The 13,016-nt window shown below is 57.0% G+C and overlaps 1 protein-coding gene across 1 annotated transcript in view; it reads right to left on the reverse strand.

The window, feature by feature from the left end:
• SLIT3 (slit guidance ligand 3) overlaps positions 1–13,016 on the reverse strand; it is a 536,168-nt gene that overhangs the window by 24,901 nt on the left and 498,251 nt on the right. The window contains exons 21-25 of the mRNA XM_081092174.1: positions 9,385–9,453; positions 7,764–7,835; positions 6,876–6,947; positions 1,045–1,116; positions 54–217 (exon numbers count right to left, since the gene is read on the reverse strand). Of these exons, the coding sequence (XP_080948300.1) occupies positions 54–217; positions 1,045–1,116; positions 6,876–6,947; positions 7,764–7,835; positions 9,385–9,453 (449 nt within the window). The remainder of the gene's footprint in view (positions 1–53; positions 218–1,044; positions 1,117–6,875; positions 6,948–7,763; positions 7,836–9,384; positions 9,454–13,016) is intronic.

Here is a 13,016-nt window from a genome sequence, read left to right on the forward strand (position 1 = left end):
AGAGCCGAGCCCGAGAGCGGAAGGCTGGCGGGAGGGGAGGCGTCAGCACCTACCTTTGCACTGGAATCGGTGGGTGGGGGTGGTGAGCAGGAGTCTGTCGGCCATGGGCTCGGGGCTACTGCAGCGGGCGATGCCGGGCTCCTTGTACCCCGCCTTCACCCACTCCGACAGCCAGCGCAGGCTGCAGTCACAGTGCAGCGGGTTGGTGCCCAGCGCCCTGGGGGCAGAGCAGGAAGTCAGGGTCCCCCCACCCAGCTGGGCCCCAGGCTCCGTACCCTTGGCCCTCTGGGAGAGCAGAGTCTTCGGGCTCTGGCCAGACTGGGCGTGTCTGGCATGAGCACCAGTGGCCTCCAGACGGTACCTCCCACCTCTGGAGATGTTTCACCCCCAGCCAAGCCCCTCCCCCTCTGAGGAGTTGTTCTCGCCCACCCCAGGAAGACAGTCCTCCACTGGACCTCAACGACCTCAATCCCGGAGCCGCCAGGAAGCTCCCCTGCCCACCGCCCGGTCCACGGGAGGGCGCTCCCTGCGGAGGAGGTTTGATGCCCAGCCGCACCGAGGGCGCTCGGAACACACACCCTCAACATGCCACTTTGGGACGTTGAGTATTTTGAGCTGAAGGTGCTTGAGAACCGGCAGATGCAGGAAGGGCTCTGACTTCCCCCTTTCTGCCTACAAGCGGGTCACTTTCTGAGAAAGGTGCCTTCCCTGCACCAGGAGAACACTCTTATCACCAGGGACTGGAGCCTCTGAACGTGCAGACCCACTACAGTAACCCTGCTCTTCCATCAGTTTCCCCACATATTTCCTAGTCCCTGTCCCCCAGGGTATGGCCCTACCCCAAGCCCCTCTGTCCTGCCATAGCCCCACAATTCATCGTTCTTTGTGTGGAAAGGTGTGTCAGTTTTGGGCCCCATGGCTTGTTTGGGTCATTTTCCTCTGGCAGCCGCCCATGTGCATTAGCCGTGGCCGCCATGGGCCGTGGCACTAGGCGATGTTCCGTTTGGGTGGGCGCACGCTGGGGAGAGAGCCGGGGCTACTTACAGATGGGACAGGGACGGCAGGTCGTTGAAGGAGCCTTCGGGGACGCTGGAGATGTCGTTGCCGTGCAGGGTTCTGCAGCAGAGCACAGGCAGGAGGTTAGCGCCCAGAGCGGACCTGACTCAGGCCCTCGTGGTGTCCCAGGCTGGCCCAGGCCCCTCCGTTTCACTGGGGGCCCCACTGCCAGCAGCAGGAGGCACCGTGTCCTTTGTGGCCGGCGCGTGGATGTCCCCATGCCCCGCTCGGCAGCAGGGACTCGGGGGTAGAGGGTTTGGGAAGGAGAGGACGGACTGCTGTATGGCACGGGCCTGGGATGGGACCAGTCCCTTTTCGCTGTGGAGTGTTGGGCAAGTTACTTTACATCTTGGGCCTCCATTTTTGCACCCCCCAAAATGGAGAGCTGTCTCCCTAAGGGAGGCCTGGAGTTTCAGAGGTGATGCAAAGAGCTGTGGCTGAGACCGTAAGTTCTGCATCCACGTTGCTTCCATTCACACCCTGATTCTGCCTCGTGCCAGCTGTGTGACGGCGGGCAGAGTTATCACCCTCTCTGGGCCTCAGTGTCCTGTTGTAAACTGGGAGTGAAAGTAAACAGATTTGCCCCAGAAGGTGGTGGCGGGGGCATTAATCCATGCAGAACTGTCATTTCCTAAGTGCTAAACGATGAGCCTCTAGTGGTACTTGTGACAGGGTTTTGAAGAATGTCTGGTTCCGATCAAGAAACTCGTTCCCTTTTTAGTCACTTTGGGAGATTTATGGGGAGTGAGAAATGCTATCGTCCCAGCTCAGGTGACAGAAGACGGTGGGCACTCGGCTCCTGTGGAAGGTGCCTGGGGGCCTCACACTCGCCTTAATGCAGTGGTTCTCAACCTTCCTAATGCCGCGACCCTTTAATACAGTTCCTCATGTTGTGGTGACCCCCAATTTCATTGTTACAAATTGAACATAATGAAAGCATAGTGATTAATCACAAAAACAATATGTAATTATATATGTGTTTTCCAATGGTCTTAGGCGACCCCTGTGAAAGGGTTGTTCGACCCCCCAAGGGGTCGCGACCCACAGGTTGAGAACCGCTGCTTTAATGGGGCCGGGTGGGCCTGGTGCATTTCCTAACAGCATGTCCAAGGGGCCAGGTAGCCTCCCTCCACCCTGCGGAGCTATTCCCACCTGCAGAGCAGTGCATATACTGAGCTTCAAGTAAATGCCTGGAGAATAGGATCAGGGAGAAAACGGAATGAACTATGCTTCACTGCTCAAGTCACAACGCGAGCAAATCCACAACCCACGGATTACACCTTCCACTGAAGGATCAGCCATCAGCTGCACACCCCAATCCCCCAGCTGATGGCTCCCTTAGGGCCTGGCCTGTGAGATGCGAGGCTGGTGAAATTCACAGACTCTCAGAGGCGGCGTTAGGGACGCTGGGCACAGACCCCTGTGCTGTGAAGGGAGCCGCAGTGAAACGAAGGGGTGTGTCAGGATGACACTCGGAAAGCTGTTCTTTTGTCTCCCTTGTAGCTGCTGTGAGCCTGCCCGGGTCTTCGGTGGAAACAGACATGAGCTCAATCATCCTTAATACAGAACAGAGGCTCTCAAACCCCGGGCAGGGGAGCTAATTGCAGGCAGGCTCTGCTCTGTCCCCAGAGGCTGGCTCAGGAGGGTGGGGTGGGGTGGGGCCAAGAGGCTGCGTTTCTAACAGGCTTCCGGGTGACGCTCCGAACCACGCTGAGCTGGTGTAGGGTGTCATCCACCACCCTAAGCACCCGCCTCCCCTCCCCGGACGCAGGGCAGAGTGCGCCGGTGGCTCCTCACCTCCCGTTGCTCCCGGGGAAGAAGGTGCTGGAAGCACTTCCTAGCACTTTCGTCAGTCTCTGTCCACCTCCACTGCACGTGGTTATTTATGAATCACAAGGCCCCTGCCTGCCATTAGCTGGGATCACCTCATGGCTGCCTGCTGGTTGGCGAAGGCCCCCCAGCCCGCCGTTAATCATCTCTGAACGAGGCCTGGGCTCCTGGAGAGGCACGGAGCCCTGATTTAAAAACAGCAAACGACCCAAAGGCAGCGCTGGCGCGGGCACTCCTGCAAGTTGCGCTCCCATTTGTTATGAACGGAGCCGCTGAGCTCCCCATAGACCACCGAGCAAGGGGCTGGGATTTACCAGGACAACACGGCTGAGGAACCCTGCCTCCCGCAGGTTCCCGCTCCTGGTTTGGCTCCCAAAGAGCGGCTCCTGCACGTCTGAGCACCCTCCTACAGCCCAGCACCTGCTGCTGAAGTTTTCAGCTGCCTGCATCTCTAACGTCTCCTTTTATGCACCAAAGGGCCACGCCAGGACCGTGGTTTGGAGGTCCAAAGGAGTCCCCTTTTGGTTCACCAGAATTAGCTGATGTTCACCAGCTGGTCAAAAACGAAGTGGGCCCAGGGGCTGGGTGGAGGGAGGCAAAGAGAGAGGGCGGGGGGTGGGGTGGGGGACATCTGTGATACTGTCAACACTAAATAAAAAATATTTCCTGTAAAAAATCGAAATGAGCTTGTCTGAGAGGGGAGTGAGCTCTTGGTCTCTGAAGGTAACCAAGCAAAGGGCACGTGGAGCCCTTGGCAGGCACGCTGTAGGGACGGTCTATGCCAGCGTGGGGCATGACGAACAGCCCCTGTGCGTAAACAGCGAACTCCATCCCACTTCAGGGAGTGTCCTGGGAGCTAAAAATACCGAGGATGATGGATGATAATCCACGCCCCCCGCAGACACACGCCAAATTAGCCGCCTGTGCTAACCGAATCCAGGTGGCTCCTGCGGCCAGCGGGGGCTGGGAGTGACGGCAGGGACCACACGCACGCAAGGCACGTGGCTTGGTGCGGGGCACAGGCCAGGGAACACAGAAATCCCCGGAGAAGAGCGCGAATGTTCCCGAGAATGTGCTCATCTGACTTTCTTCAGATGAGGAGCGAGGTAGGACAGGCATGTTTTCACACCATGTTTTGCACTCAGGGCTCCTGGACCAACCTTCTGCCACGTTCTCTGAAATGGATTTATATCCATCTGCCAACACACACACACACACACACACACGTATACACAGACATGCACACACAGACGCACACGTGCGCGCACGCACACTTTCTGGCCTTTGTGGCTGAATCTTGAGGCTCCTTCTCCTGCCCCACCCCAAATGGCCAGCATCCCTGGGTCACTGGTCATTTCTGAATTTTAATCAAAATTACGAATCCCTTGAGAAATGAGAAAATCTACAAATGCTTAAATGCAGTTGCATATATTGCAATTCCTGATTTCAAAAAAACAACAACCCTATCTTTTTGTCCCTACTCTCTCAATTGTAGATATGTTACTGTCTTCATTCATCTCTAACGTCACCTTCATTGATTACAGAAACGACAAGGCTAACAGCCCTCCATGAGTTTTTTCAAGTGTCTACGTTCCCCGATAGCCCCCCCCCTTCAGAGCTATCCATGTTTACCAGTTATAATTGTAACGTATGTGCGGATTAGGTTTATTTTTCCACGCCCGCACTGCCGTGGAGTTTTCATCTTCTCACAGTAATTGCCCTTCATCGACTGGCTGCGTGATGCGTTCCTTACCCGTTTCCCCACGGTGGCACTTGTAGGGAATATTTAAAATTTAGGTTAAAAATAACAGTGCAGCCAGGCTCTTAATGCACAGAGCCTTTCCCTCATGTTGGATTAGGCTGCAGCATAAATTCCTCCATGTGCAGTTACTGGGAAAAGGGATACAAATATCGTAAAAGAAATGTAGCCTGTGAACATTTTTATTTTTCCTGAATTGGCTCTTATGCAGCAGATGACTGCTCCCCACTGAGGTGGAGGGTTGCAACGAGGGCCTCTAAGACCCCATTTTATTTACAAGATGCCACGATTCTAAAATCACGGCGCTCAGATCCTAGTGGCCCTAACTCAAGAAGCAGGCTCAGCGCGCTGCGTGTGTGAGTGCACCCTGATGAACTGACGGCTGCAGGGGTGGGCATGCCGTGTGCTGGGGGAAGAGGGAGAAAACAGGGTGACGTTCACCCCACCGCCTGGCGGACGGACAGATGGACAGGCAAGCAGTCATTCTCTTCCTCCCTTTTCCGTGTTGAGTTGCCCCCAAAAGAACTGCTCTAACTATGGACATGTGCACAGGGATCCCATTAAAATCGGCAGGTCACCCCCTGGCAGCAAACCCATGCACAGAGCTGGAAGGCCGGGGTGGGAGACAACAGGTTGAGATGGAGGGGGGACAGTGGGAGGTGGGGGGGCAGGTCCAGCCTCAGCCCCTGGCTGGCGAGATGAGCTCACGTCCTGTGTGCTCGACGGGAAACAGGGAAATGGTTCTGCTGATGTTTCCATTCTCCGCGCCCCCAGAGAAGGTGGATAATAAATAAGTGACAATAACAGATGGCGCCCTGTCGGCGCGGGCACTCCTCTGCCCCCAGAGAATTGATTTTTAATAACAGCGCAGATGACATGTGGCGGAGTTGTCGCTGACACCGGTGTTTCGTGGGCCCCAATAAATCATATCAGCCTGGAGGCTCTGGAAGGGACCAGCTCACTGGGTGGTGTTTGCCGACGGACTGGCCCTGGGTGCTGGGAAGGACCCCAGGGCTCGGAGTCAGGAGGCTGGTTCCTGCCACCCTCTGGCTGCTGGACCTTAGGCCAGGCCTCAGTTTCCCCATCTTAAAAATGGGCGCAAGCCTCTCAACCGCATGCACTGCTGCAAAAGGTTTCATGAGGCAACAGCCATGAAAAGCCCATAAAATGATTCTCACTATTATAGTAACAATGGGCCAGAGGGTAAGAAGTTAGTAAGTTTGGGGCAGAATGTCTGGCATCTCCGCTCTCACGGGCATCATTCAAAGGATCCTCTTTGTGCCAGATGGAAGGCACCAGAATCAGGGGTCACCAGGCCTCAGGCGGAGGTGCCAGGGAGGTGCTTTTGCAAGTGCTGACGTGGGAACAGTCATAACAAATGAATATTTATGAGGTGTTTCCCGTGGGCCTGAGCGGCGCTTAGGGCTTTATGTTCAGTATCTGACTTAATCCTCATAAGGATTGAGAGGCACCTGGCATCATCATCCGATTTTGTGGATGAGAAGATGTGCGGCGGGGGCGGGGCAGAGCTGTGTGGGCAGAGGTGGCCCCGTCTGCCTCAGTGGGCTGCCCCGTCTATGTGCAGGGCAGGGCCGCCAGGCAGGTGTCATATGGTGAGGAGGGGTGAGGGGGGAGGGAGAGGGACAGAGGGACAGAGGGACAGAGGGAGGGTGCAGCCAGGCAGGAAAGCAGAGGCGAGCCCTGGAATGGCCAAGCCACTCCATTTCCCTAGGGTTTGTATGAGAAACCTCCTGATATTGAAATGTCAGCAGCTTATTGACACTGTTCTGTGAAAAGAGACCCTAAGAGCAGACTGTCCAATTGCTGACTGACAGCTGTCTGCGGGCCGGGCCCTGAGCTCCCAGCTCGCGGTGAGGGTTTCCCTGTGGAGGGTCACAGTGCTGGCCTCGCCCCTCTGAAGCCGAGGGACCAACTGCGAAACAGTGATCCTCAAAATAGCGGCCCCAGGCCTCACACGTGCTGTGCTAAACCCCACAGGTCCCAGTTACGCGTAAACACGCAGAGGTGGCGGCTTGCTCAAGGCTCCCCAGGTGGTCCTGGTCTGGAACCGGGAAAGGCGAATGCTCTTTCCTCCCATTCAGCAAGTGAGGGTGCTGGGGGGGAGGTCACCGTAGAGGAAGTGTGGGGGGGGGGGGCTGGGACCACGGAGAGCGGGGAAGGAGTGCTCAGCACTGCCCCTGTCACCCGGCGCAGGGCGCCCCGTACTCACAGCACGCGCAGGGACCGCAGCCCGTGGAAGGCGTGGACGGGGATGCAGCGCAGCCGGTTGTAGCTCAGGATCCTGCGGAAGAGGACACAGTGCCCTGTTGGTCTTCCCGTCTCAGCTGCTCACAGGTGCACTGCCCACCCTGGGGCCGTCAGAGCCAGGGGCTTATCTTCCCCATTTGAATGTACTGACAAGAGCAGCTTAACAATGAGAGGGTCGCCCCCTGCCACGGAGCCTCATCCCCCACCGCGGAGGGTCACCCCCCACCACAGAGGGTAAGCCCCCGCCCCCAGAGGGTCACCCCCACCACAGAGGGTAACCCCCCCCAGAGGGTCACCCCCTGCCACGAAGGGTCACCCCCCACCACAGAGGGTAACCCCCCGCCCCCAGAGGGTCACCCCCTGCCACGGAGGGTAACCACCCCCACGGAGGGTCACCCCCCGCCACGAAGGGTCATCCCCCCACGAAGGGTCACCCCTCATCACGGAGGGTCCTCTCCCACTACTCCAGCGAGCTCACTGGCTGCCTGTGCCCGGTCCCTTCTGGGTCCCCTGCGGGCTGGCTGCCCAGCCAGCTCTGCCAGCGCCCGCCTCTGCTGTAGAATGGTGAGTGTTCTCCGTGTGCAGAGCTCATGGGAAATGAATGGGCCTGAGCAAAGTGTCATCGTGTAGGGAAACGTCCCCTGGACGGAACCTCACACGGCACAGCAGGAATCCTAGAGGCCACTCCAGAAGGCCTGCGGGCCGGGCCCTGTCTAACGGCCAGGCAGCGGCTCTGTTCTCCTGACGTGAGGGCCTGGCCTGGGCAGGGCGGCCACAGGCGGAGGATCACGGAGCACAGGGCTGGCCTGAGGGGTGGGGACAGGATGGCCCAGCCCTGCCCTGTACTCACAGGGTGGAGAGGTGCGACATGTTACTGAAGGTGTAGTTGGTCAGCACGCCGATGCTGTTGTTGCTCAGGTCACTAGGGAGAGGGAAACAAAAGGGTCATATTTACTGTTAGCTGCCTCTGAGGGAGCCATTCCCAGCTTCCACACATGCCTGCCGTCCACCCATCCATCCATCCATCCATCCGTCCACCCATCACCCACCCACGTATTCACCTACCCACCCAGTCATCCAAATGTTCATATTCTATTCACTCTTTATTCAATCATTCAAGCAATTGTTGTCCATCCATCCATCCACTTAGCTATTCAACCATTCCATTCCATGTCTATCCATTCATTTCATTCTACCAGCAGCCATAACACATAAGACGACACTCCCTGATTCTAGCACATTTCCCCTGATCATTTCTTCCTTTCACTGTCCCTCTGCCCTCCCTCTCATTTGGCGCTCACTTATTCCCCTTATCAGATTCTCTCTTGGGGGACGAGGTGGGTGGGGGTCTAGTCTCTGCTGACTACAACCTCCAGCTTCTCCTCAGGGACGAATCCTCCGGCAGCGGTTTCCACAGCAGCTGCACGTCGGAATCCCCTGGGAGCATCTCCACCCTCCGAGGCCGGGGTCCATGCCCACAGCGTCTGATCTGATTGGTCAAGCGTGGGCTTGAGCATCAGTATTTGAAAAAGCAAGCACACCACTCAGGCTGAAGCTGGGGACCGCTGCTCTGGGGCGGAAGGGTCTCTAGAGCGAGGTTCTCAACGGGGGGCACCCCCCCCCCGCCCGTGGCATCTGACAATGTTTGGAGACATTTGTGTCACTTCCAAGGGGGAGGGGGCTGTTGGCATCTAGTGGCCAGAGGCAGGGATGTTGCTGAAATTCCCACACCGACCATGACAGCCCCACCAGCAGGAATGATCCAGCCGCTAACGTCCCTAGTGCCGAGGTTGGGAAGTCCTCATCTTAGGCTGATTTCGGGCTCAGGTGGGAAGCCAGGCTGAACAAGGTGACAGGGTGCTTCCTTCCACCTTTCTTCAGTGCCCTGTTTCCTAAGGGTGACACTTTCTTTCTGAAAGAACTCTCTTTCCTCTGTGGATGGGCTCCCTGCCCCCTCCAGGCCCCTTCTTGGCGAGGCAGGGAAGCTGTGGAGGGCCGAGGCTCAGAGACCAGTCGGCTCCCCGGGCCACACCCATGCCCAGCAGCCCGCTCCTCATCTGAGGGGTTTCCTGGGTCTCAGCAGACAGAGAGCCAGTAGCAGCTACCACCCGAAGGTGCCTCAATTAGAACCTTCTACTGAGAACATTTTCTGGGCAAATAAAGGAGGAGGAAGAAGAAATGCCCATTTATGCTTTGGGCAAATCTAAGTGCAGCCACAGTTGGCGGGAAACTGGAGACTGAGGGATCTCAGGCATTTAACGGGGAACCCAAGCTGAGGAGGCAGGTGATGCGATGGTTGGCAATGCCAGGCGCCGGGTATTTCTGCATGTGGTTCTCACTGGGGCAGGCTGAGCCTTCAGGCTGGCCCAGCCCTGCCAGCTGTCTGTCCCTGCCCCACCTGGGGAGCCTGCAGCGCCAGGCTCCTACTCCCCGCATTCCTCAGCTCCCCCAGGAGAGAAGCGGGCTCTTACATAAGTGTCAGGTGTCGGAGGGCGGACAGCTCCCTGGGCACGGCCGTGAGGTGGTTTCCTTCCAGGTACCTGAAAGAGGAGCAGAGTGACACGGGCAATGGGCACCACACGCCGTCATTCCCCCAGAGGCGCCATCTGGCCCTGACTTCCAGACTGGGGGGCCCCTGGTTTACTCTCTCACACCCCACCTCCTTCAAGGCGCACACCACATTTGCCATTTAATATTTGTTTGTGTGATTATTCCACCAATGACCTCTCCCCCACTGGACTGCTAGGCTCCCCAATGGCGGGCTCTTGTCTAAGACTGTCTGGTGCAGAGTCTCCCCAAGGCTGTGTACAGAGCGACACATGGCAGGTGCTGATAAACAAACACCCACCGTGTACCCAGCCCCCACCACACCTACACGGCAGGGGTTCACAGCTGAGGAAACAGAAGCGCAGAGATGTTAAAACACTTGCCCCAGGCCACACAGCACGCAAGTGGCTTATGCACTCATACCACAGTCCTGTATGGCCTCTCGTCAGCATCTTCACCGGAGGTGGGAGGGGAGTGTAGGGCCCTGGAGAATGGGCACCACGACCCACACTTCTGGAGCCCCTGGGACGACGGTGCTGGTGCCGGTGCCCCTGGGTTCCAGCCGGGCTCAGACCGGTGCTGGCGCTGATCGGATCAGCCTCTCTTCCTGCTTACAGTCCTTCCCTGGATTCCACTGCTAGTTAGAGAAGGGCTGTCTGTCGGTCTATCTGTCTAGAGCAGTGGCAACCTTTCTAATGCAGCGACCCTTTAATACAGTTCCTCATGTTGTGGTGACCCCCAATTTCATTGTTACAAATTGAACATAATTAAAGCATAGTGGTTAATCACAAAACAATATGTAATTATATATGTGTTTTCCGATGGTCTTAGGGGACCCCTGTGAAAGGGTCGTTCTACTCCCCAAGGGGTCGCGACCCACAGGTTGAGAACCGCTGGTCTAGAGAATATATTTACCTAAGGAACTGCTCAGGCCACTTGGAGGGGGTAGTGTGAGACCTGTGGGGCAGGCGGCAAACTGGAAACTCAGGCGGGATTTCTACCTTAGTGTTGAGGCAGGGTGCCCGCTTCCCCAGGAACCCCTAGCCTTTTGTTCCCAAGGCCTCCTAGGATCATGCGTTCCACCTCCACACCAGCTGGGCGATCTCTGCTACTCAGAAAGCCCGCTGACTTAGATGCTACCGGATCTGCGAAGCGCCCTCCGCGCGTTTGCCCCGACAACTGGGCTGAGTGAGCCATGACGTGAGCCACACAGTCCTGTCTCCCCCTCCAGTTGGTCTACAGCCAACGCCCCCTGGACCTCTGCTTCCAACTCCACTGACCTTCCTCCTCCCCAGGCACCCCAGCTCCTGGCGGGGCAGGTCCAGCCCCTTGGCTGCCCCTCGCCTAGTTACCACCCCCCCCCCCTCAGATGCTCGGGTCTCAGCCTAAGCGTCCCTTCCCGTATCGCCTCCCATACCCACGGGTGACACGGCGGGATCCTGAAGTGTTGGACCCCATGGTGAGGTCCTCGGAGTGATTCTGCTTTGCTCACCATGGCATCCCGTGTGCTCTGGGCAGCAGGGAAAGTGCTCTGTGAGATGAGAACCCCAGTGCGCCCAGGGGGCAGGGGCTGCGAGGGGGCGGCTCTAAGAGCAGAATGTCCCTGGCCACCTGGCCAGGCAGCTCAGGAAACGCGAAATCAAAGGTTCCACTTCTGAAATGCAGATGTGGTTGTGGGAAAGCCCTCTTTGTAGGGAGACTCCACAGCTGCCTGCAGCCTGCAGCCCAGGGCCCCGGGATGCTTTCCCAAGGCAGCATTCGTGTTCTCCCTAGAACTAGCAGGGAGCCTTTCCAGTGGGTTAACTTCCATGTTGACCTGCATGTATCTATTTATTTTTTAAAGTATATTTTTATTGATTTCAGAGAGGAAGGGAGGAGGAGAAAGAGCTAGAAACATCAGTGATGAGAATCATTGATCAGCTGCCTTCTGCTCGCCCCCTACTGGAGATCAAGCCCGCCACCTGGGCATGTGCCCTTAACCACAATGGAACCTGAGACCCTTCAGTCTGCGGGTCGAAGCTCTATCCACTAAGCCTAACCAGCTAGGGCAACCGGCATTTAAATGCTGTGTCAGCCCAAGCTGTTTTGGCTCAGTGGACAGAGCATTGGCCTGCAGACTGAAGGGTTCTGGGTTCGGTTCCAGTCAAGGGCACATACCTAGGTTGCAGGTTCCTGGCCCTGGGTGGGGGCATGTGGGAGGCAACCAATCGATGTGTCTCTTTCATGTCGATGTTTCTCTCTCTGTCTCTCCCCCTCCCTTCCACTCTCTCAAAAAACCAATGGGAAAAATATCCTGGGTTGAGAATTAAAAAAACCCAAAAATGCTGTGTCAGCCCCGGCAGGAGGACAGGTCTGCCTCGCATGAACATCCACACAGATCTCTGTAAAGAATGTTCCCTGTCCTGTTAGAGCTTAGTGGAGCTAACAGGTGCCCCCACAAAACTCCTGGACCTGCAGGCTGGTGAATGAGAGGGAGGGCAGGCGCCTTCCAGGGCCCTCACTGTGGGCCAGCATTTCCCCCGGGGCCTGGGCTGACAGCTGAGGCTCACATCCTGGCCCCGCTAGCTCATAGCTGTGTGGCCTTGGGCAAGTTGCTTACCTCTCTGAGCTTGTGTTTCCTCGTCTATAAAGTGGGGCTTATAGGGTCAGCACCCTGGAGTGATTATGAAGGTTAAATTGGAGTCTCGGGGGAGCCCTCGGAGCAGCCTGGCAACTGGTATGCAAGGCACTCTGAACGTAACATATACGGAGGCGCACATGTCTCCATCCGACGATGCGCGTGACCACGGGAAGGCAGACAACCAGCCCTGCTGTCCAGTCTCTGTTCTTCCAGACTAACATTTCCAAAGCGAGAGCCAGATCATGTCCCTTTCCTGCCTCAGCTTCTTCCGTGCCTCCTGCACTCTGGGATGGAGAGCCAGCCCTCATCACGGCCGACAAGAGCCCACACGTCTCTTCATGTCTCCAGCACACACCACCCCCTTTCCACTCTACTCGCTCCATCTCATGGCCCCTCGGCTTCTTGACCTTAAGGCCTTACCACCTTGTGGTCTTCATGAGACCTATTCTCTCTCCTTTCCCCCTTTATTTTCCTGGGAAGTGCTGTTCTACTTCCTCTCGGAAATGCCTAGTTCACGGGTTCGTTATTGTCCTTCTCCCCTAGTCCACGTTTCTGAGATCAGGAATCTCATTAGTACCGTGGGCTGCTGTCCTCCCGGCTCCTAGGACAGATCTGGTACAATAAGCTCAATAAACACTTGGCGGAGTGAAGGGGGCTCCCTCAGTCCCGCCCCTGCCCCCCCAGATAGTCATGGCACTAGAAGTGTCCTCGACTGAAGCCATCTGCTCAGGGCTTTTCAGAGCCCGTGCCTGGACCCTAAGTCCTGGGGTGCCAGAGCCGGCCTGCACTCCGAAGATGTGATCAGTGCCCTCCGCTGACTGCAGGCGGTTCTGTGCCCCTCCCTGGCCAGGCAAAGGCAAGGAGGCAGTCCGCGATGGGCAGTAGCTCTGTAAGTGCTGGGGAGTCTGGCCAGTGCTGGGGGTACAGCGAGCATTG

Source organism: Myotis nattereri (assembly GCF_964212035.1).
Source record: "Myotis nattereri genome assembly, chromosome: 5".
Classification (NCBI taxonomy): domain Eukaryota; kingdom Metazoa; phylum Chordata; class Mammalia; order Chiroptera; family Vespertilionidae; genus Myotis; species Myotis nattereri.